Consider the following 23,573-nt stretch of genomic DNA (forward strand, 5'->3'; position numbering starts at 1 on the left):
TGGCCAGGGAAGACTTCGCAGAGAAGGTGACCTTTGAGCAAAGACCTGAAGGAGGGGTGAAGGATGCTGTGCAGGTCTCTGGCAGAGGGGAGTAGCAAAGGCAAAGGACTTGAGGCAGGCGCAGCTGAAGCTCATCTGAGGCAGAGTGCACCTGTTGCGTTTGAGGAATAGCAGGAAGGTCAAAGTGGGTGATTGTGGTATGCTGAATAATGGCCCTCCCAAGTATGTTCAATCCTAATCCCTGAATTCCATAAATATGTTAACCTTCCATGATAAAAGGCCCTTTGTAGTTGTGATTAGGTTAATGAACTAGAAATGGGGTGATTATCTTGGATTATCCAGGTGGGTCAGGTGCATTACAAACCTCCTTGTAAGAGGGAGGCAGGACTTCACGGAGGAGAGGAAATGCTGTGTTGCTGGCCTTGAAGTGGAGGAAGGGGCCAAGGAATGTAGGTAGCCTGAAGCTGGAAAAGGTAAGAAAACAGTTTTCTTTCTGAAGCCTCTGGAAGGAATTCAGCCTGCCCACACCTTGATTTTACACTTCTGGTCTCCAGAACTATGAGAGAATAAATCTGTGTTGTTTTAAGCAGTTGAGTTTGTAGGCGTTTATGAGTGCAGTCATAGGAAACTGATATGGGGGTGTAGGGAGCAGAAGGGAGTATGAGGAGGAGAGGGCTTGGGATGTGAAAAGCATTTAATCCATTAAAAAATCTCGAAGTTTTATTGTGAATGAGATGGGAAGCCTTTGGAGTACTTTGAGCAGAGGGGTGACAAGGGCTGCCCTACGTTTACAAAGAGACCATTTGGGCTGCTGTGTGGAAAATTGGTTGTTGGGGGACAAGAACAGCAGCAGGGAGACCAGTTAGGAGGCCACTGAAGTCATCCAGAGAAGAGGCTGGGGTTGGCTTGGGCCAGGATGGCACCAGCAGAAGTGGGTAGAGTCAGGATTGCAGATGGGCTGGATGTGGGGAGAGAAGGAAAGGAGCCAACAAGGACTCCAGGGTGTTTGCCCTGAGCGACTGGAGGAATGAGGTCACTGTTTACAGACAGGAGCAGACTGTGGAAGGAGCATGTGTGGGGGAAGGTCAGTCATTGGTTGTGAGGCTGAGGATGAGCTCTTTGTTGAGCTCTGGGCCGAAGATGAAAATTTGGAAGCTGTCAGTCCACACTGATGGTATTTAAGGCCAGGGGACAAATGAGAACATGAAGGATGTGAGTGTAAATAGAGGAGGGGTTCAGGGATGGAGCCCTGGTGCACCTCAAGGGTTAGAGGCCGTGGACATGAGCAGGGTCAGCACAGAGGACTGGGAAGAAGTTAGTTCCCTGCCAGGCAGAAAGAAAAGCCGAGTGTGTAGTTCCCTGGAACCATGGGATAGACGTTTTCCAGGAGGAAAAAGTGATCAGAGGTAATTAAGCCTTGCTGTTCATCAAGTAAGGGGAGGACTGAGCAGTGACCATTGGGTTTTGCAAGTTTGAGGTCACTGGTGACCTTGACTGGAGTCAGTGGTGTGTCAGGGGCAAAAGCTAGTGATCAGAGGTAATTAAGCCTTGCTGTTCATCAAGTAAGGGGAGGACTGAGCAGTGACCATTGGGTTTTGCAAGTTGGAGGTCACTGGTGACCTTGGCCGGAGTCAGTGGTGTGTCAGGGGCAAAAGCTAGTGGGCTTCCGAGCAAGTGGAGAGAGAGGAAATTGAGATAGTGAGTGCATAGAGAGCTGTCTCTTTGTGGTGTGTCCTCCCAGCGTAGACTTTGTGTGCGAACCTGTGAAGGGAACAATGACACTTCCCCCCTGTGAGCCTCAATGGTAACCCTAATCCAGGCAGAACTAATAAAGCTAATTTTTGAGCCAAGAGCTTTTTTTTTTAATGCTGTGATTCACAGTGGTGCTATAAAGCAAAATGCTGGAGACACTTTTATTAGCAAGTCCTTGCAGCTGAGGCTCACTCAGTGGGGCTTTACTGAGCAAGGCCATTCCAACTCTGGTGTATTAAAGAAAGACCGTTAGGCCTCTGGAAAATTCAGGCTTGTAAACTTGCTAGATTTCATAAAACTTAAGAAATCAAAACAATTAACAAGATTTCCTTTTGGTGGGACCCTTTAACATTTGCTTGTGAAAGTTTAACTAGGTCTTTTTCTTGTTGATTTTTTTTCCTTCGGAATTAAAAGACATTTTTAAAACCTGTCATTTTTGTTCTCCTTTAAAAGAAGAAAGAAAAGCACCCTCCCTTTGTAGTTTGCTAAAGAAATTGTTGATGCATTTCTGTTTTTAATACCTAATTGTGGATACAATCCTGATCTCTTTTGGAAGTAATTCTCACCTCTACCTATTTTAAGTCCCTCAAAGAGATTTTTTATTTGTTATCCAGGACATAAACTTTAGTTTGACTATGACTTTTACAGAAGAGACACTGTGATCCAGGGTTAGGGATGTGAATGGTGACCACAGCATCAACTGTTCTGTTCTCAGGTTTTCATCCCATAACTTGTCGTGCAAATTTCAGGTTGTGTTGTTTAAATGATGTGGCATTTTCCTTGAAACTGGTATAAAAAGCTGCTTTCAGCTTCCAGCATCTTTAAGGTCTGACATTTGAGACTTCCTGAAAGTCTCATTGAAAAGTTTCCATTTTAAAGTGGCTGAGATTTGCACAGTTTTCATGAAAACTTACACAGAATGTTTCGTTTAATTGAGATTTTCTAGTTTGTAATCATTAAGCACTGACTTTGGATTTTCCTAAAGTGCAGATGATTCAAGAGGCTCCATCCAACAAAAGGCAGCCTTATAGCTCGTTTTTGAACACAGAATTAAAAAGATTGCTTCACCTATTTGGGGGCCAGTCTTGTGATCTAACCTGGGTGTGAGGGTAGGGACCCCAATATTTACCTATAGCTTCCTCAGCCAGGGAGCAGTAGCCCAGTCTGGGTGTGTTCATGGGATCTCTCTCATGTGCCAAAGGTTTTGGTTTCATAGCTTGAGGTGGCAAGTAGATGAGAACTGCAGGCCTGAGCGCCCAGTGCATACATAGTTAGTGCTCAAAGCATATCTTAACCGATTGACTCATAACCTATAGCAGTGTTCTCTAAAGTGACCTCTGTGGAGCACTGGGCTTTTGAGATACTCCTGCAAAAAGAGGTCAGGAACCAAATGAGTTTAGGAAATGCAACTTCTTATACAGATTGAACCTCCCAAATCCCAAATGCTCCAAAATTAGAAACTTTTTCAGTGCTTATTGGAGCATTTTGGATTTTGGATTTGGGGATTTGAGAGACTCGATCAGAATAATGCAAACATCTGAAATCCAAAATACTCCTGGTTTTAAACATTTTGTATAAGGGATACTCAACCTGTATCCCCTTCTTAGAGCTATGCAACACACGTCACTGCTGTTCAAAGCACTAAGAAGTTCTGCAGCAAGGAATTCTGCTCAGTTTTGTTTAAAGCAGTGTTTCCTAAGCTCGTTTGACCATGGAATCCTTTTTTAAGGAACTTATTAACACCTGGAGTGTTGTTCCATTGAGCATGCTTTTGGTCCATGTAATTAAATAGTGGCTGCATTTATATGATCTCTTAACTACTACGAGTCTTTGGTTTAGTAGCTACATTTCATGACTTTTACAAAATTTTATGGTTTCTACACAAAAGGTATATGTATGCCCAGGATCAGAGTAAAGCTTCCCTGTGTTTTGTGAGCATGTTCTGCCTTTGAGAACCCATAAAGGTCTCTATATGTTACCCTTATCTTACACCTTATTTAACCCTGAATTCCGGGGCTCAGTTAGGGGACATACTCTGCTCTGGAACTACTCAAGTTGGTCCTGGCTCCCTCAAAGCTGACATTGATCTAGTCCTATCTGTGCTTCATGATTGCCCAGTGCTCAGACTCACTCTGGCACAGACAGATGGACAGACAGCATCTGGGTGTAAAGGGTAGGCTCAGCTGTGGACCAGACATGCCAAAAATAAAACCATGGTGTTCTGTCTAGTCAAACTGGAGCTCCAGCATTGCTGCGTTGTTACCCTGTTCTTTATTGCCTGACCACTTGTGATCGGATGAGGATTTGTTTTCCTGAGCCCTTAAGGCTAAGATGGAGAAGTGTGGGATGACAGTGTGGTTAAGTGGATTTGTAACTGACACTATGGCCATGCCCGGGGTGGGCTGCATAATGGATCCATGTCAGCCTGTGGGGTGGGCTCCAGTGGTTTGGAGAGCTCTGTCTTTAGCACCATCTTGGTTACCATTTTTTTAAAAAAATAATTAAGATGGAAAGGCCCACAGACTGTATTTTGCAGATGACTTATGGATGGGAGAAGTGGCTGATGCTATGGATGACAGAATTGGGATTCAGAGATTATCTGGGGTGGCTAAAATGCCGGGGGGTGGGGCAGACATTGAGGTGGGGATTAAAATGCATAGAAAGTTTACAAAGTTAAGAATTTAGGTCTAAAAAATAGTGTGGTGAAAGTATGGTGGAGTTTTGTTTGTTTGTTTGTTTGTGTTTTAAAAGACCCTGAAGAATCATGAGAACCAAATTGAGGTTACTGTTGCGGGGAAGAGAATGTGAACAGCGAGAGATACACAGGAGTTTTAAGCTGATTGGCAATCTTTTCTTTCTTCTGCAGCGTGGTGAGTTCATGGGAGTTTAATAAATTAAACAGACTGCAGAAGCTTTAGTGGACCGTTAGTTGAGTAGCCATGTCGATGGCTGCAGGTAAAGCAGAAAACCAGTGTGTGATAAGATCCTTCCATGCGTGGCACTGCGCCACCCATATTTGACGTGTTATGGAGTCCTGAGTACATTTGAAGAGGGACACTTTAGATGTACAGATGTTTTAGGTTACATTGAGAAAGTGTTGGAATGGAAACTATGTGAAAAATGGTAGAAGGAAATGGATAATATATAGAGCAATGAAGAAATGACTAAGGTGAAATGTGATCGCTGTCTTCAGCTATTTGAGGGACTGTTAGGTGGAAGAGCAAATAGATTTCTTCAAAGGGGCATAATGAGAGCCATAGGTAGAGTGTGTTTTCTAGACAGTGGAAGCAAGCCCTTTCTAATATTCAGACTGCCTGTTGGTAGGTCAGACTGATGCAGGAGGTCAGCTCTCCCCTGGAAGCGTTGCAGGATTGCTTGGGCCCCACTGGCTGGGGATGCAGCGTGGTCCCTTCTTGCAATGAGGAGATGCACCTAGTTGATCTCTAAGACCTCTCTTGATTCTTCAGATTTTAAATCATTAGAGACTTGAGACAGCATGACACCCTCTGCATTAGGGTATGACATTTAGGTTCAGAAAAATGACAGCTTTGTCTCTTATTTATGCCATGTGATCTAACTTCTGATGCTGTGAATTCCATGCACAGCATCCATACCTGTAGGGAAAGTGATTGAGGTGATGTGACTTCTCACACATGAAACTTGTGTGCACACACATACAGCGGAAGCGTAATTAAGGAGGCCAGAACTTGAATGTTCCGTCAGTGTTAGGTTGGTCAGTATTGCTTTGATATGCTTTTGGTTGAATAAGGTATTGTAATGATTATTTTTGGCACAGTTGGTTTGAGATAGAAAGCCAGAACTTTTGAGACTGAGATAAACTGAGTTCCTAGATTCTCACTACTTTTACTAAGTTTTAGCCTCTTTCTTTGTGTCTTATGTCTTCTTTATACCTCTGTTTCTTCATTACTGTCTTCTTTTGTGTTACATAGATACTGAGTCGTATGCCATTTTAATTTCTTTATTCTATTTTTTGAGTTGTTTTCTTAGGGGTTGCCTACGGATTACAGTCAGCATCTTAATTTAAAATAATCTGGTTTGCGGTGGCTCAAGCCTGTAATCCCAGCACTTTTGGGAGGCCGAGGAGGGTGGATCACGAGGTCAAGAGATTGAGACCATCCTGGTCAACATGGTGAAACCCCGTCTCTACTAAAAATACAGCAAATTAGCTGGGCATGGTGGCACGTGCCTGTAATCCCAGCTACTCAGGAGGCTGAGGCAGAAGAATTACCTGAACCCAGGAGGTGGAGGTTGCGGTGAGCCGAGATCGTGCCATTGCACTCCTGCCTGGGTAGCAAGAGCAAAACTCTGTCTCAAAAAAATAAAATAAAATAAAATAATCGAATTTGGATTAATACCCACCCCTAATTCCAGTAGTACATCGGAAACTCTGCTCCGAGATAACTTCATTTGGTGTATGTTGCTATACTTGGGTCGTATCCCACAGGCCTCTGAGGCTGTGTTCATTTTATTCATTTTTTTTGTTTTGCTTTGTTGTTTTCATATTTTAGAGATGGGATTTCACTGTGTCACCTAGTCTAGAGAGCAGTGGTGCAATAATAGCTCACTGCACATTTGAACTCTTGGACTCAAGCCATCCTCCTGCCTCAGCTTCACAAATAGCTGGGACCACAAGCAACCATCACATCTGGCCTAATTTTTTTTTTTCTTTCTTCTCTTTCTTTCTCTCTCTCTTCTTCCTTTCTTTCCTTTCCTTTCCTTTCTCCTTTCCTTTCTCCTTTCCTTTCTCCTTTCCTTTCTCCTTTCCTTTCTCCTTTCTTTCCTTTCCTTTCCTTTCTTCCTTTCCTTTCTCCTTTCCTTTCTCCTTTCCTTTCTCCTTCCTTTCCTTCCTTTCTCCTTTCCTTTCTCCTTTCCTTCTCCTTTCCTTTCTCCTTTCCTTTCCTTTCCTTTCCTTTCTCTCCTTTCCTTCTTCCTTCCTTTTCTCCTTTCCTTCTCCTTTCCTTTCTCCCTTTCCTTTCTCCTTTCCTTTCCTTTCCTTTCCTTTCCTTTCCTTTCCTTTCCCTTCCTTTCCTTTCTCTTCCTTTCCTTTCCTTTCCGCTTTCCTTTCCTTTCCTTTCCTTTCCTTTCCTTCCTTTCCTTTCCTTTCCTTCCTTTCCTTTTTGCTTTCCTTTCCGCTTTCCTTTCCTTTCCTTTCCTTTCCTTTCCTTTCCTTTCCTTTCCTTTCCTTTCCTTTCCTTTCCTTTCCTTTCCTTTCCTTTCCTTTCCTTTCCTTTCCTTTCCTTTCCTTTCCTTTCCTTTCCTTTCCTTTCCTTTCCTTTCCTTTCCTTTCCTTTCCTTTCCTTTCCTTTCCTTTCCTTTCCTTTCCTTTCCTTTCCTTTCCTTTCCTTCCTTTCCTTTCCCTTCCTTTCCTTTCCTTTCCTTTCCCTTTCCTTTCCTTTCCTTTCCTTTCCTTTCCTTTCCTTTCCTTTCCTTTCCTTTCCTTTCCTTTCCTTTCCTTTCCTTTCCTTTCCTTTCCTTTCCTTTCCTTTCCTTTCCTTTCCTTTCCTTTCCTTTCCTTTCCTTTCCTTTCCTTTCCTTTCCTTTCCTTTCCTTTCCTTTCCTTTCCTTTCCTTTCCTTTCCTTTCCTTTCCTTTCCTTTCCTTTCCTTTCCTTTCCTTTCCTTTCCTTTCCTTTCCTTTCCTTTCCTTTCCTTTCCTTTCCTTTCCTTTCCTTTCCTTTCCTTTCCTTTCCTTTCCTTTCCTTTCCTTTCCTTTCCTTTCCTTTCCTTTCCTTTCCTTTCCTTTCCTTTCCTTTCCTTTCCTTTCCTTTCCTTTCCTTTCCTTTCCTTTCCTTTCCTTTCCTTTCCTTTCCTTTCCTTTCCTTTCCTTTCCTTTCCTTTCCTTTCCTTTCCTTTCCTTTCCTTTCCTTTCCTTTCCTTTCCTTTCCTTTCCTTTCCTTTCCTTTCCTTTCCTTTCCTTTCCTTTCCTTTCCTTCCCTTCCTTTCCTTTCCTTTCCTTTCCTTTCCTTTCCTTTCCTTTCCTTTCCTTTCCTTTCCTTTCCTTTCCTTTCCTTTCCTTTCCTTTCCTTTCCTTTCCTTTCTCCTTTCCTTTCCTTTCCTTTCCTTTCCTTTCCTTTCCTTTCCTTTCCTTTCCTTTCCTTTTCCTTTCCTTTCCTTTCCTTTCCTTTCCTTCCTTTCCTTTCCTTTCCTTTCCTTTCCTTTCCTTTCCTTTCCTTTCCTTTCCTTTCCTTTCCTTTCCTTTCCTTTCCTTTCCTTTCCTTTCCTTTCCTTTCCTTTCCTTTCCTTTCCTTTCCTTTCCTTTCCTTTCCTTTCCTTTCCTTTCCTTTCCTTTCCTTTCCTTTCCTTTCCTTTCCTTTCCTTTCCTTTCCTTTCCTTTCCTTCCCTTTCCTTTCCTTTCCTTTCCTTTCCTTTCCTTTCCTTTCCTTTCCTTTCCTTTCCTTTCCTTTCCTTTCCTTTTCCTTTCCTTTCCTTTCCTTTCCTTTCCTTTCCTTTCCTTTCCTTTCCTTTCCTTTCCTTTCCTTTCCTTTCCTTTCCTTTCCTTTCCTTTCCTTTCCTTTCCTTTCCTTTCCTTTCCTTCCTTTCCTTTCTTTCCTTTCCTTTCCTTTCCTTTCCTTTCCTTTCTGCTTTTCCTGTCCCCTCCCCTCCCCTGCCCTCCCCTACGCTGTTTACCAGGGTGGCCTCAACTCATTGAGCGATTCTTCTGCCTCAGACTCCACAAGTGCTAGGAATATAGACTTTTGTTTTTCTTTGTTCTTTTTTTCCCCCCATGGAGTAGATATACTCAGTTGACCTACTTTAAGTTTGCTGATTTTTTTTTTTCAAGACAGAGTCTTGCTCTGTTGCCCAGGCTGGTGTGCAATGGGTGATCGTGGCTCTCTGCAACCTCTGTCTCCTGGGTTCAAGCAATTCTCCTGCCTCAGCCTCCCCAGTAGCTAGGATTACAAATGTGCGCCACCATAACTGGCTAATTTTTTGTATTTTTAGTAGAGACAGGGTTTCATCATGTTGGCCAGGCTGGTCTTGAACTCCTGACATCAGGTGATCCACCCGCCTCGGCCTCCCAAAGTGTTGGGATTACAGGTGTGAGCCACTGCACCTGGCCAAGTTTACTGATTTTTCTCCTAGCTCAAATTTGTTGTTGAGCTCCTTTAGGGAATTTTTTATTTCAGTTACTGTACTTTTTATTTTTAATTTAATTTTTTTTATTTTTTTTGAGCTGAGTTTCACTCTTTTTGCCCAAGCTGTAGTACAGTGCCACAATCTCAGTTCATGGCAACCTCTGCCTCCCGGGTTCAAGTGATTCTCCTGCCTCAGCCTCCCAAGTGGCTGGAACTATGGGCATGCGCCCCCAGGCCCAGCTATTTTGTATTTTTAGTAGAGGTGGGGTTTCTCTATGTTGATCAGGCTGGTCTTGAGCTCCCAACCTCAGGTGATCTGCCCGCCTCAACCTACCAAAGTGCTGGGATTACAGGCGTGAGTCACCATGCTTGGCTTAGTTACTGTACTTTTTAACTCCAGAATGTGCGCGCACGCACACACACACACATATATTTTTTAATTGCACTTTAGGTTCTGGGGTACATGTGCAGAACAAGCAGGATTGTTACATAGGCACATACATGGCAATGTGGTTTGCTGCCTCCATCCTCCCATCACCTGTATCTGGCATTTCTCCCCATGTTATTCCTCCCCATTCTCCCTGTCCCCCACTGTCCCTCCCCTGTTCCCCCCAACAGACCCCAGTGTGTGATGCTCCCCTCCCTGTGTCCATGTGTTCTTATTGTTCAACACCCGCCTGTGAGTGAGAACGTGTGGTGTTTGATTTTCTGTTCTGTGTCAGTTTTCTGAGAATGATGGTTTCCAGATTCATCCAAGTCCCTACAAAGGACACGAACTCATAGTTTTTTATGGCTACATGGTATTCCATGGTGTATGTGCCACATTTTCCCTGACCAGTCCAACATCGATGGGCATTTGGGTTGGTTCCAGGTCTTTGCTGTTGTAAACAGTGCTGCAATGAACATTTGTGTGCATGTGTCTTTATAATAGAATGATTTATGATCCTTTGGATATATATCCAGTAATGGGATTGCTAGGTCAATGGAATTTCTATTTCTAGATCCTTGAGGAATTGCCACACTGTCTTCCACAATGGTTGAACTAATTTGCACTCCCACCAACAGTGTAAAAATATTCCTATTTCTCCACATCCTCTCCAGCATCTTTTGTCTCCAGATTTTTAAATGATTGCCATTCTAACTGGCGTGAGATGGTATCTCAGTGTGGCTTTGATTTGCGTTTCTCTAATGACCAGTGATGATGAGCATTTTTTCATATGTTTGTTGGCATCAAATATGTCTTCTTTTGAAAAGTGTTCATGTCCTTCTCCCACTTTTGAATGGGTTTGTTTTTTTTCTTGCAAATCTGTTTTAGTTCTTGTAGATTCTGGGTATTAACCCTTTGTCAGATGGATAGATTGCAAAATTCTTTTCCCATTCTGTTGGTTGCTGGTTCACTCTAATGATGGTTTGTTTTAAACTCCAGAGAGTTTAATTAGATCCCATTTTTCTATTTTGGCTTTTGTTGCCAGTGCTTTTGGTGTTTTAGTCATGAAGTCCTTGCCTATGCCTATGTCCTGAATGGTTTTGCCTAGGTTTTCTTCTAGGGTTTTTATGGTGTTAGGTCTTATGTTTAAGTCTTTAATCCATCTGGAATTAATTTTAGTGTAAGATGTCAAGAAGGGGTCCATTTTCTGCTTTCTGCACATGGCTAGCCAGTTTTCCCAACATCATTTATTAAACAGGGAATCCTTTCCCCATTGCTTGTTTTTGTTAAAGATCAGATGGTTGTAGATGTGTGGTGTTGCCTCCGAGGCCTCTGTTCTGTTCGATTGGTCTATATCTCTGTTTTGGTACCAGTACCATGCTGTTTTGATTACTGTAGCCTTGTAATATAGTTTGAAGTCAGGTAGTGTGGTGCCTCTAGCTTTGTTCTTTTTGCTTAGGATTGTCTTGGCTATGCAGGCTCTCTTGGTTCCATATGAAGTTTAAGGTGGTTTTTTCCAGTTCTGTGAAGAGGGTCATAGGTAGCTTGATGGGGATAGCATTGAATCTATAGATTACTTTGGGCAGTATGGCCATTTTCACAATATTGATTCTTTCTAACCATGAGCATGGAATGTTTCTCCATCTGTTTGTATCCTCTCTTATTTCGTTGAGCAGCGGTTTGTAGTTCTCCTTGAAGAGGTCCTTTACATCCTTTGTTAGTCATATTCCCGGGTATTTTATTCCTTTATAGTAGTTGTGAATGGCAGTTCGTTCTTGATTTGGCTCTCTTTAAGTCTGTTATTGGCGTATAGGAATGCTTGTGATTTCTGCACATTGATTTTGTATCCTGAGACTTTGTTGAAGTTGCTTATCAGTTTAAGGAGTTTTTGGGCTGAGACAATGGGGTCTTCTAAAGATATAGTCATGTCGTCTGCAAACAGACAGTTTGACTTCCTGCTTTCCTAATTGAATACGCTTTATTTCTTTTTTCTTGCCTGATTGCTCTGGCTAGAACTTCCAATACTCTATTGAATAGGAGTGGTGAGAGAGGGCATCCTTGTCTAGTGCAGGATTTCAAACGGAATGCTTCCAGTTTTTGCCCATTCAGTATGATATTGGCTGTGGGTTTGTCGTAAATAGCTTTTATTCTTTTGAGATATGTTCCATCGATACCTAAACGGCTGTTGAATTTTGTCAAAGGCCTTCTCTGCATCAATTGAGATAATCATGTGATTTTTGTCTTTGGTTCTGTTTATGTGGTGGATTACCTTTATAGACTTGGGTTATGTTGAATCAGCCTTGCATCCCCAGGATGAAGGCTACTTGATTGTGATGGATAAGCTTTTTGATGTGCTGTTGCAATTGGTTTGACAGTATTTTATTGAAGATTTTTGCATCTGTGTTCATCATGGATATTGGCCTGAAGTTTTCTTTTTTTCTTGAGTCTCTACCAGGTTTTGGTATCAGGATGATGTTGGTCTCCTAAAATGACTGGGGAAGGATTCCCTCTTTTTGGATGGTTTGGAATAGTTTCAGAAGGAGTGGTACCAGCTCCTCTTTGTATGTCTTCTAGAATTTGGCTGTGAGCCCATTTGGACCTGGGCTTTTTTTTTGGTTTGTAGGCTCTTGATTGCTGCCTCAACTTCAGCCCTTGTTATTGGTCTATTCAGGGTTTCAACTTCTTCCTGGTTTAGGATTGGGAGGGTGCAAGTGTCCAGGTATTTAGGCATTTCGTCCAGGTTTACTGGTTTATGTGCATAGACTTGTTCGTAGTAATTTGTGATGGTAGTTTGTATTTCTGTGGAATCAGTGGTGATATCCCCTTTATTGTTTTTTATTGCATCTATTTGATTCTTCTCTGTTTTATTAATCTGGCTAGCGGTCTGGCTATTTTGTTGATTTTTTCAAAAAATCAGCTCCTGGATTTATTGATTTTTTGAAGGGTGTTTTGTGTCTCTATCTCCTTCAGTTCTACTCTGATCTTAGTTATTTCTTGTCTTCTGCTAGCTTTTGAATTTTTTTGATCTTGCTCCTCTACCTCTTTTAATTTTGATGATAGGGTGTTGATTTTTGATCTTTCTTTGCTTCTCATGTGGGCATTTATTGCTATCAATTTCCCTCTAGACACTGCTTTAAATGTGTCCCAGAGATTCTGGTACGTTGTGTCTTTGTTCTCGTTGGTTTTGAAGAACATCTTTATTTCTGCCTTCATTTCATTGTTTATCCAGTCAATATTCAAGAGCCAGTTGTTCAGTTTCCATGAAGTTGTGTGGTTCTGAGTAAGTTTCTTAATCCTGAGTTCTAATTTGATTGCACTATGGTCTGAGAGACTGTTATGATTTCCGTTATTTTGCATTTGCTGAGGAGTGATTTACTTCCAATTATGTAGTCACTTTTAGAGTAGGTGCAATGTGGTGCTGAGAAGAATGTATATTCTGTGGATTTGGGGTGGAGGGTTCTGTAGATGTCTATTAGGTTTGCTTGGTCCATATCTGAGTTCAAATCCTGGATATCCTTGTTAATTTTATGTCTCATCGATCTATCTACTATTGACAGTGGAGTGTTAAAGTCTCCCACTATTATTGTGTGGGAGTTTGTCTCTTTGTAGGTCATTAAGAACTTGCTTTATGTATCTGGGTGTTCCTGTATTGGGTGCATATATATTTAGGATTGTTAGCTCTTCTTGTTGCATCAGTCCTTTTACTATTATATAATACCCTTCTTTGTCTCTTTTGATCTTTGTTGATTTAAAGTCTGTTTTATCAGAGACTAGGATTGTAACTCCTAGTTGCAACTCCATTTGTTTGGTAAATGTTCTTCCATCCCTTTATTTTGAGCTGATGTGTGTTTTTGTACATGAGATGGGTTTCCCAGATACAGCATAGTGATGGGTTTTGACTTTTTGTCCAGTTTGCCAGTCTGTGTCTTTTGATTGGGGCATTTAGTCCATTTACATTTAAGGTTAATATTGTTATGTGTGAATTTGATCCTGCCATTTTGATGTTAGCTGGTGGTTTTGCCCGTTAGTTGACGCACTTTCTTCATTGTGTCGATGCTCTTTACCATTTGGTACGTTTTTTTAGGTTGTTCCTTTCTCTTTTTTTTTTTTGAGATGAAGTTTTGCTCTTTTTACCCAGTTGCTGGAGTGCAATGGCATGATCTTGGCTCACCGCAACCTCCATCTCCTGGGTTCAAGCAATTCTCCTGCCTCAGCCTCCCGAGTAGCTGGGATTACAGGCATGTGCCACCATGCCCAGCTAATTTTTGTATTTTTAGTAGAGACGGGGTTTCATCATGTTGACAAGGATGGTCTCGATCTCTTGACCTTGCGATCCACCCATCTCGGCTTTTCAAAGTGCTGGGATTATAGGCGCGAGCCACCGTGCCCGGCCTTAGGTTGTTCCTTTCTATGTTTAGTGCTTCTTTCAGGAGCTCTTGTAAGGTAGGCCTGGTGGTGACAAAATCTCTCAACAATTGCTTGTTCGTAAAGGATTTTATTTCTCCTTTGCTTATGAAGTGAAGTTTGTCTGGATATGAAATTCTAGGTTGAAAGTTCTTTTCTTTAAGGATGTTGAATATTGGCCCCCACTCTCTTCTGGCTTGTAGGGTTTCTGCTGAGATCCACTGTGAGTCTGATGGGCTTCCCTTTGTGAGTAACCCGACCTTTCTCTCTGGCTGCCGTTAGCATTTTTTCTTTCATTTAAACCCCGGTGAATCTGACGATTATATGCACTGGGGTTGCTCTTCTTGAGGAATATCTTTGTGGTGGTCTCTGTATTTCCTGGACTTGAATGTTGGCTTGCCTTGCTAAGTTCGGGACTTTCTCCTGGATAATATCCTGAAGAGTGTTTTCCAGCTTGGCTTCATTCTGTCTGTCACATTCAGGTACACCTATGAAACATAGATTAGGTCTTTTCACATAATCCCTTATTTTTTGGAGGCTTTGTTCATTTCCTCTCACTCTTTTTTTCTCTAATCTTACCTTCTCATTTTATTTCACTGCATTGATCTTGAATCTCTGATATCCTTTCTTCTGCTTGGTCAATAATTGAAACTTGTGTATGCTTCACGACATTCTCATGTTGTTTTTCAGCTCCATGAAGTCATTTATATTCTTCTCTAAGCTGTTTATTCTCATTAACATTTCGTCAAACCTTTTTTCAAGGTTCTTAGTTTTTTTGCATTGGGTTAGAACATGTTCTTTTAGCTTAGATAAGTTTGTTATTACCCACCTTCTGAAGCTTGTTTCTGTCAATTCATCACACTTACTCTCTATCCAGCTTTGTTCCCTTGCTGGTGAGGAGTTGGCTTTGTGTGTTTTTATCCATTTTGCGCTGGTTTCTTCCCATCTTTGTGGATTTATCTGCCTGTGGTCTTTGTAGTTGGTGATTTTCGGATGGGGTCTCTGGACATTCTTTTTGTTGATGATAAAGTTATTTCTGTTTTTTGGTTTTCCTTCTAACAGTCAGGTATCTCTGCTGTAGGACTGCTGGAGGTCCACTCCAGACCCTGCTTGCCTGGGAATCACCTGTGGTGGCTGCAGAACAGTAAGGGTTGCTGCCAGTTTCTTCTTCTGTTATCTTTATTTCAGAAGGATACCCACCAGATGTCAGCTTGAGCTCTCCTTTATGAGGTGTCTCTTTGGATATATGAGAGTCAGGGAGCTGCTTGAGGAAACTGTCTGTCCCTTATAGAAGCTCAAGTGCTGAGCTGTGAGCTCCATTGTTTCATTCAGAACTGCTGGGCAGGTACGTTTAAGTCTGTTGCACTGGAACTCAACCACCTTTTTTCCCAGGTTCTCTGTCCTGGGAAGGTGGGGCTTTATTTGTAAGTTCTTGACGTGCTGCCTTTTTTCAGAGATGCCCTGCCCAGCAAGGAGATAGTCTAGTCACAGTCTACCAGCAGAGGTGTTGCTGAGCTGCCATGGGCTCTGCCCAGCTGCTGTGTGAACTTCCTTGCGGTTTTGTTTACAGCGGTATAGTTAGAACTGCCTCAGTAACGGTGGTCTGTCTCAGTAATGGTGGACTGCCTCAGTAATGGTGGACGCCCTTCCCTGCACAGAGCTGAACTGTCCTGGGTCCAGCTGCACTAGCTGTGAAACTCTCAGTCCAGAGTGTTTCAGATTGCTGGTCTTTGTCGGGGTGGGACTCGCTGAGCCAGATCACCTGGCTCCCTGTTTCAGTCCCCTTTTTATCAGTTGAATGGGTGACTCTGTCTCCCAGGTGTTCCCTGCACCAGTTGAAACGGCCTCCCAGATTTGTGTGAGTTTTTACGTGGAGACCCGCTGCACCAGCTGCAGCAGCCGTGCTGGAAACTCGTGGTGCTTTTCAGCCCGGGAATCTCCTGGTCTGTGGGCCGTAATGACTTGTTTGGAAATGCGGTGATCACTCACCCTCTGCATTGTTTTCGCTGGGAACTGCACTCCAGAGCTGTTCCTGTTCGGCCATCTTGGATCCTCCTAAGTCCTTCTATTTTTTTAACAGATAATTTCTATCTCTTTATCAGTGTCTTCTGTTTAGTAAGACATTGTTCTTCTACTTTCTTTTTTTAGACATGCTTTCTTTTAGTATTTTGAACATTTTTATAATAGCTTATTTAAAGTCTTTTTTTAGTGAGTCTAGTGTCTGGACTTCCTTAGGGATAGTTTCTGTTGAGTGCTGTTTTCCCTGTGTATGGGCCCTACTTCCTTGCTTCTTTGCATGTTTTTATAATTTTATTAAAAACTAGACATTTTAAATGATGGAAACTCTGGAAACAAAATCTTTCTCCCTCTGCAGAATTTGTTGTTATTGCTGTTGTTATTTTTGTTGTTGCTGCTGTTTGTTTAGTGACTTTTCTTGACTGATTCTCTAATTTGTATTCTTTGTTATGTGCAGCTATGAAGTCTCTGGTTGGTTAGCTTAGTGGTTAACTAGTGATCAAATGGAGATTTCCCTAAATCCATTGAACCAGTAAGTCTCCCAGCCTTTGCTGAGGTGCTTTCTGTATATTGGGGTACTGCCTCACCATTCTAGCAGCTTACAGCTCTGCCTTAGCCTTCACTTCCTGCTTGTGCAGAGCCTCGGGGTCAGCCAAAGGGGAGAGGTTAGGACCTTCTCAGGTCTTTCCTGGGCACACACACAGCCCTGTGCATTCATATGGCATTCCAGACTCCCTGGAATATATTGGAGCCGTTCAGAGCCCCCTGTGGACATCCCTTTTCTCAGCTTTTTCTTTCAAGCTTTTTGGTCAGCCTCTTGTTAGCCCCAGCTGACAATGCCACTCCAGGCAGCTGCAGAGTTAAGTAGTTTCCGCTTACTGTTTTGGGCAAATGCCCTGGAGATAGGACAGAGAGAGTGCTCAGTCAGGTTAGATAAAGACAAACCTTGAGAATAGAGCTTTCTGGCAAGCTGCCAGCCAGGTCAAATGGTGACAGTTCTCTGGGGATTTGATTTCTGGGGAGCTCTAAACTTATCTGGCCTCTCTAATGGCTGCCATCTTCATGAGGCTGTTGATTTTTAAGCAATCCTGGAGCTGGAGAAGGAAACTGAATTAGCACCCCTTAAAACAACTCAGACATCACCGGTCTTACTGAGATTCAGCCACTTTTCTTGGGTGAATTCTCCTTAGAATGTTGCAATCCTTTTATTACTTTCCAGATTCTGAAAAAGTTGATTGTGATCATTTTCGGCAGAATTCTTACTGCCATTACGGAGGAGCGGGTCTTTGGAGGTCTTTACTCTGCCATCCCGAAAGCTAACTCTGTCAGTGCTTTATCAGCCGAGGCCCTTTGTGCAGTAAGAGTCAGGTCTCTACTTGCTCTCATTTTCCTTCTTCCTGTCTCTGTCTCTGAGTCTTGAAGTGGCCCTAAGGGAGCGTTAAAGAGTACAGTGTACTGTAACCTACTGGTCACCACTCTTCATTAGGACCGAGTCTCAACTTTTGGATGGGCAGAAAGCATCAGGCACTTGCTCCTGCATTCCCAGAATGCTCTGCAGACCCGGATCATGCTGATCTGCTGGATCAGTGTCTCATCTGCCAACAGAGTCCATCTTTTGCAATCTGGCCAGTTTTGCACATTATCCTATGATGAAGTAAACCCATTGTTCCCCTAAATTAGTGTTGGAAAACAAAGTGCTCATAGTTAAAAGGGCCATTTCCTCTGGATACTGTTGGGATTTGAAAGTCAGGCCAGATATAACATTAATTTTTCTAAATCTGATCTTACAGTCTTGGCTAATGGCTTGAGTTTTCAGTTAAATATATGTATATTTAAAATCTAAATTATCACATGCAATTTAAATTAGAATTTTTTACATGACCAGGAGTTTGGGTTATGGGTAATTTTATGACAGCCTTTGATTTCAGAGGCCATCAATTTTCAGTTCTATAAGGTGGAAATATAAGTGCTCTTTGTCAAAAGTAAAGAGATTCTGTTCTGAAAAGCTCTGTATGATTATATAGCTAATTACCACATAAAAGTTTGTACTTTTTGCATGTTATGTATTTGTGTGTTTTCTTCTCTTATTTGTTAGATTACAATTTAAGTGAGTAGTCTAAAATGTGATATTACATGGTGGTACAACAATTTTGAAATCTTGAAAGATAAAACTGGAAACATTTGCTTGTATTTTTTTTCACCTCAGAGTGTTTTGTTAATGAGACATTTTATCCTGCCATAAACCCAGGCAATAATATAGGTGTTGATTGATTTTTGGATGACAAGGGGCTTCTCTAATTGCAGAATTTGACATTTGTGTCACTTCTGCTGTTTTAGGTGAGCAAGACGTGGAAGGTGATTGCGGAGGATGAGGTGCTGTGGTACAGGCTGTGCCAGCAGGAAGGGCACCTTCCGGGTAGCAGCATCTCCGACTGTTCTTGCTGGAAGCTCATCTTCCAAGAATGCCAAGCCAAGGAACACATGTTACGAACCAACTGGAAGGTGGGCAGTGGCCAGTATCATTACCTGGGAAAGAATAGCCTGCGAGGACATGGGAATTCAAGCTCTCGCCCATAGCCTGAGATTAATTCCCAGCAGTGAAGGGAGAGGGGTCCACTGAGCCGCCCCTTCAGCTGTTGGTGACTTGTTGCCCATTTTGTTCCCCATTAGATGATCGGCCTCCATTTTCAGCCTCAAGATTTGGGAGCATCCTCTTATTCTGCAGGAGAGGAAGGGTGAGATTGGGTTACCAGCCTCTTCCTCTCTGATATTAGGGTGGTCAGAGGAGTGCTCTGTAAAGCTCCTTTCACTGTCACGGACTCTCTGGAGGGACCCGGAAAGCAAAAGCACTCCCTGCATACAAAAGGGGGGCTGAAAATGCCATTTCCAGTAAATGTAAGAGGGAGATGGTGAAACATCCTAAGCACTGTCTTCTCTTCCCTCACGTAACCTACTGGCGTGCTTCCATAACATTTATCACTTCAGAGTCTCTACAGAAATATTAGATCACAGCTAAGAATGTGCACAGTGAAGTGTTTCCATAGGAGGTAACTGTCAAGAGCCTTGTTACATAAAGCTGTTTGAGGCATGACGAGGCAGCAGCGTGGTGGCAGTGTCTCTTTCCCACCTGGGAGGCTGGAGATTCAGTGGTAGAGAAGGGATGGAACCATTCTCTTTCCTCCCATAAAGGTCAATCCTAATAGACTTTGAGATTAACAAGCTTTTGTGCATTACTAATAGTGACATATTGCCTATGTGCCTGTCTGTCCCTAGTCATCTTCTAACCTGATTAGTGACCGATATGCTTGATCTGGGAAGGCTCACACGGTTTCTGGTAAAGTCAATAAGAGCGGTGTCTCTCTAATTCAGGGGTTCCCAACCGCAGCACTAGTGACATTTGGGGCCAGATAATTCTTTTTGTGGGGGGCTGTCCTGTGCATTGCAGGGTGTTGAGCAGTATCTCTGGGCTCTCCCCATTAGATGCCAGTAGCATTCTCCTCCTCCCCCAAGTCATGACAACGAGAAATGTCCCTAGACATTGCTGGATGTCCCCTGGGGGTCAAAACCCCCAAGTCCAGAACCACTGTTCTGAGAGTTAGTGTGGCTATCCTTTGTTAGCCCATTAAGGCACAACCACTAAGATGAGTCATGCTGGCCCACAGTGCCCGTTTCTATTCACCTAAGGCAATAAACTCATCTGGAGGAAGCCCCCGTTCCCTTTTGCCTGTGTGCCTGGGTAGGTCCATGTGATGGACACAGGCAGAAAGATGTGACAAAGAAAGCTGCCCAGACAAACAAGGGGCCAGAAAGCAGAGGGTCTAACCCTGGTGGGAGGTGCTGTAATTGAAGGAAAGCTTGAGAACTGAGTGTTAACAGGGCCTTTCTCTCCAGAAAGGGGGGATGCTTCGGAGATTTACAAGCAGGAGAGTCGGAGATATTTGGTGTTCCCAGGCTTGAATTCAAAGATATCAGACCCTGATAGAGAAGAGCAGCAGCTGTGTGTTTTTTGCTTCCTCTTTGGTGATAAAGCAGGGGAAGGGGACAGGTATGTCCTCACTGGGTCTGGAGGTGACAAAAGTGAAGATGTTTTAAAGACTCACCACCTAGCATCTGGCACTTAGTAACACTTTACAAGTTATGTATAGTCTAACTGAATGTCTGTTTATTATTTATTTCTAATGAACACAAAGTCATCTGTTAGGTAAGTACTCACTACCTGGTTGTTGATGGAGTAGAGCGAACTGCAGGCCAAATTGAACATGAGGGAGACTTCTATTTGGAGCGTCTCAGCTCCATCCTGACACTTTTAACAAGAATTCCAGGAGTGAAATTTTAAATGATGTATCTTTTATTAAATGTAATGGTAGGATTCTTACCGAAATTCTGGAGTGAAAGAAAGCCTTATCAAAACATGAAAGGTGGCCAGGCACGGTGGCTCACTCCTGTAATCCCAGTACTTTGGGAGGCTGAGGTGGGTGGATCACTTGAGGTCAGGAGTTCCAGACCAGCCTGACCAGCATGGAGAAACACCATCTGTACTAAAAATACAAAAATTAGCCAGGCGTGGTGGTGGGCACCTGTAATCCCAGCTACTTGAGAGGCTGAGGTGGGAGAATTGCCTGAACCCTGGAGGTGAAGGTTGCAGTGAGTTGAGATCGTGCCACTGCACTCCAGCCTGGGTGATAGAGTGAGACTCCATCTCAAAAAAAAAAAAAAAAAAAAAAAGAAAGGCAGTATTAGGGCAAGTTGCTTTACTTTTGTCTGCTCCGTTTTCTCATCTCTTGAGTGGGACTAGGAGTGGTACTGCCCATGGCATCCTGGTGAGGATGACTGTCATCACATGTCTGCCACTCCTGCAGAGCCCACGCTCTGCGCTCAGGTGAGGTTGGCTGTAGGAGCGCATAGGCCTCTGCACACAGATGCAGGGTTCTGTGCTATGTGTGCTCGACTTCAGGATGGGTTAGGCAGGCGATTTGGTTTGACACCTCATAAGTCAGTGTCTGGGGAGACTCTAGAAGGGACCTAGGGTTCTTAGGTACCTCCACAAAGGGAATGACCTGTAAATGCGTGAACTTACCTGGAAGTGCAGTTCAGAGCCAACCTGGAAATGACTTGGTAAACTGGTCGTGGTGGCCATAGTGTTCCTTCTCCTGGTGTTTGCATAAATGCAGGCTTTCATCTTAGGCCCTTTCTTTTCCTTTCAATACGTTTTCCCTCACAAGAGCTTTTCTGTTATTGTACCCTTGGCTGTGGCCCTCACACAGCTGGTGCCTAGCTCCTTGCCTTCCCTCCCCATATCTCCACTTGCAGGATGGCTCCATGTGGATGTGTCCAGTTTCGTCTCTCAGACTTAGACTCATTCCTTGGATTAAGTTAAGACCATCATGCAAATTACTTTGCTCAGTTTCTGGAGTCTAGGTGCTTAGTAAATGTGTATTTTAATGGAATGATGTCATCTTTTTCCTATTAGTAGAAATAATAATGGCTACCACTTACTGGACACTGTCTGTATGTTAAGAACTGTGCTGGACACTAGCACTAATTCTAGTTCAAACTTGTCCCAGTTTGGTAAAGTTGAAATTATGGGATTCTTGAATACCTTTATTCATGCTTTGTGGCTTAACTTTTCCCACCCTCCCACATGTAAATATTTTATATCCATTTAGATTCCCTTCATTTTAATTCAATTTAATTTTTTATTTTTTTAGAGATAGGTTCCCACTTTCTTGTTCAAGCTGAAGTACAGTGTTGCAGTCGTAGCTCACTGCAGCCTTAAGCTCTTGGACTCAGGTGATCCTCCTGCCTCAGCCTCTCAGATAGCTGGGAATACAGGTACATACCACTACACTTGACTACCTTTTTAATTTTTTGCAGTGATGGGGTCACCCTATGTTGGTCTCAAACTTCTGGGCTCAAGTGATCTTCCTGCATGAGCCACTGTGCCTGGCTTAGTTTCCTTTAAATACCATTTCTATGAAACCTCTGACCTCTCAATTAGAAATAGTATCATCTCTTTTCCTTTTCTCATCCTGATCTTTACCTATTTGTATACAATTTTGCATTTTATTCTGAGAGTCCTTATAAGAGTTAACAGGTAAGGTATCATGTAATACTTTCTCTCTGCTGCACTGAACTTTTTCATATACTTTATAAGCTTCTTTTTTTTTGAGATGGAGTTTCGCTCTTGTTACCCAGGCTGGAGTACAATGGCGCGATCTCGGCTCACCACAACCTCCGCCTCCTGGGCTCAGGCAATTCTCCTGCCTCAGCCTCCTGAGTAGCTGGGATTACAGGCATGCGCCACCATGCCCAGCTAATTTTTGTATTTTTTTTTTTTTTTAGTAGAGACGGGGTTTCACCATGTTGACTAGGATGGTCTTGATCTCTTGATCTCATGATCCACCTGCCTCGGCCTCCCAAAGTGTTGGGATTACAGGCGTGAGCCACCACGCCCGGCCTATAAGCTTCTTTAGATACTCGCCACTCCAGTAGATACGTGCCCACCTACTGTGGATGGTAGTTATTGGTGAGCACATATTTCCTTTCTATTCTGTAACCTCCTGGAGGACAGGGACAGTGTCTCACACAGCCCATATCCTCGAGTTATTGCCTTTGGGATATGTGGTAGCTCGCACATGCTTAACAGCCTAGCATGTTAGGTATCATCTTTGTCCTTTTGAATGCCCATAGAACTTTGAATGCAGTGCTGTCCGTGCTATAGAGAATTGCTGTGGAACGTAGGTGAAAGCACAATGCTTGGCTTTCGGGCTGTCCCAACAATAGTCTAAACTATATCCCCTTTTCTTCATGCAGAACCGCAAAGGTGCCGTGAGTGAGCTGGAGCACGTTCCTGACGCGGTTTTGTGTGATGTGCATTCTCATGATGGCGTGGTCATTGCTGGGTAAGCAAAACTGTTTCTGCTGAGTGCTCTGCATCTGAAGGTCTTTCAGTTTTCATGTACCACTCTCTAAGCAGCAGTGACCTTAGCTTCCCTTGAGAGCATGTACCTTCCTCAGTTACAGCCCATGTGGAGGAGGGAGAGTCTTCGTGATTTTGTTCCTGAGGACGTGAGAGCGCTGCAGCGAGGGTGAGAAGCACATGGTGCGGAGCAGATCTGTGATCCATTTGTCTCAATATGTCTTTCCCAGCTTTTAAATCACTCTTGCGGCATGTTATATGAGATTTTCATTAAGGCAAACAGTTTGTATTTTATGAAGACATAAAAAAGTCAAGCAAAAATAATAAGTGTTGGCACAGACAGGCCCTGTTCTCATTCGCTTTTTCTGAAGCCCTTATTGTGAGGAAGGGCTGTGACCGCACATAATCTTCCTTCCCCACCGTATAGTTTGTATTTGTTACTTAAGTTGTCCTGAAATAGGTTTTTTTTTATTAGTCTCCATGGCCAAGAAATTTAATTTTAGCTTCTGTAAATTCCTTCAGCCTCTGTCCCCAAAACCACTTTGATGAAGCCTCCCTATTTTGCTACAGAGGTACATTTATATATTTATTTACTGTACAATAAGAAGATCAGTTTTCTTTTTGGGTTAGGAATATGTCGTGAACTACAACCTCAGGTTGTATACTTCATGCCATAAAGTAGAGACCAGAACACTTAAGTTTCTTAGTCTGGACCAGCTATGGAATGAGACGGTTCAGGGAAGTTCCTGCCTAGGGAAAAGAAAATCAACCTTGGCCTTCTCTCTAAAGAAAAATCTTTCCTTAAGCAGCATTCCTTAAAGAGCACCTTTTGAATAGAAATCCCAAATAGTCAGTTTATTTTAATATTTTGTGGTACACAGTGCCTATGAAAAAAGTATTTCTGCTTTAAACAAGATATACGCAGGAGGAATGCTTTTCCTTGGCTTCTGTTTTCCTGGC

At 42.9% G+C, this 23,573-nt stretch overlaps 1 protein-coding gene across 1 annotated transcript in view; it reads left to right on the plus strand.

The window, feature by feature from the left end:
* FBXW8 (F-box and WD repeat domain containing 8) overlaps window positions 1-23,573 on the plus strand; it is a 128,477-nt gene that overhangs the window by 25,523 nt on the left and 79,381 nt on the right. The window contains 2 exon segments of the mRNA XM_035257753.3: window positions 18,032-18,196; window positions 22,508-22,596. Coding sequence (XP_035113644.2) covers window positions 18,032-18,196; window positions 22,508-22,596 — 254 coding nt within the window.

The sequence above is a fragment of the Callithrix jacchus genome, chromosome 9, assembly GCF_049354715.1.
Source record: "Callithrix jacchus isolate 240 chromosome 9, calJac240_pri, whole genome shotgun sequence".
Taxonomy (NCBI): domain Eukaryota; kingdom Metazoa; phylum Chordata; class Mammalia; order Primates; family Cebidae; genus Callithrix; species Callithrix jacchus.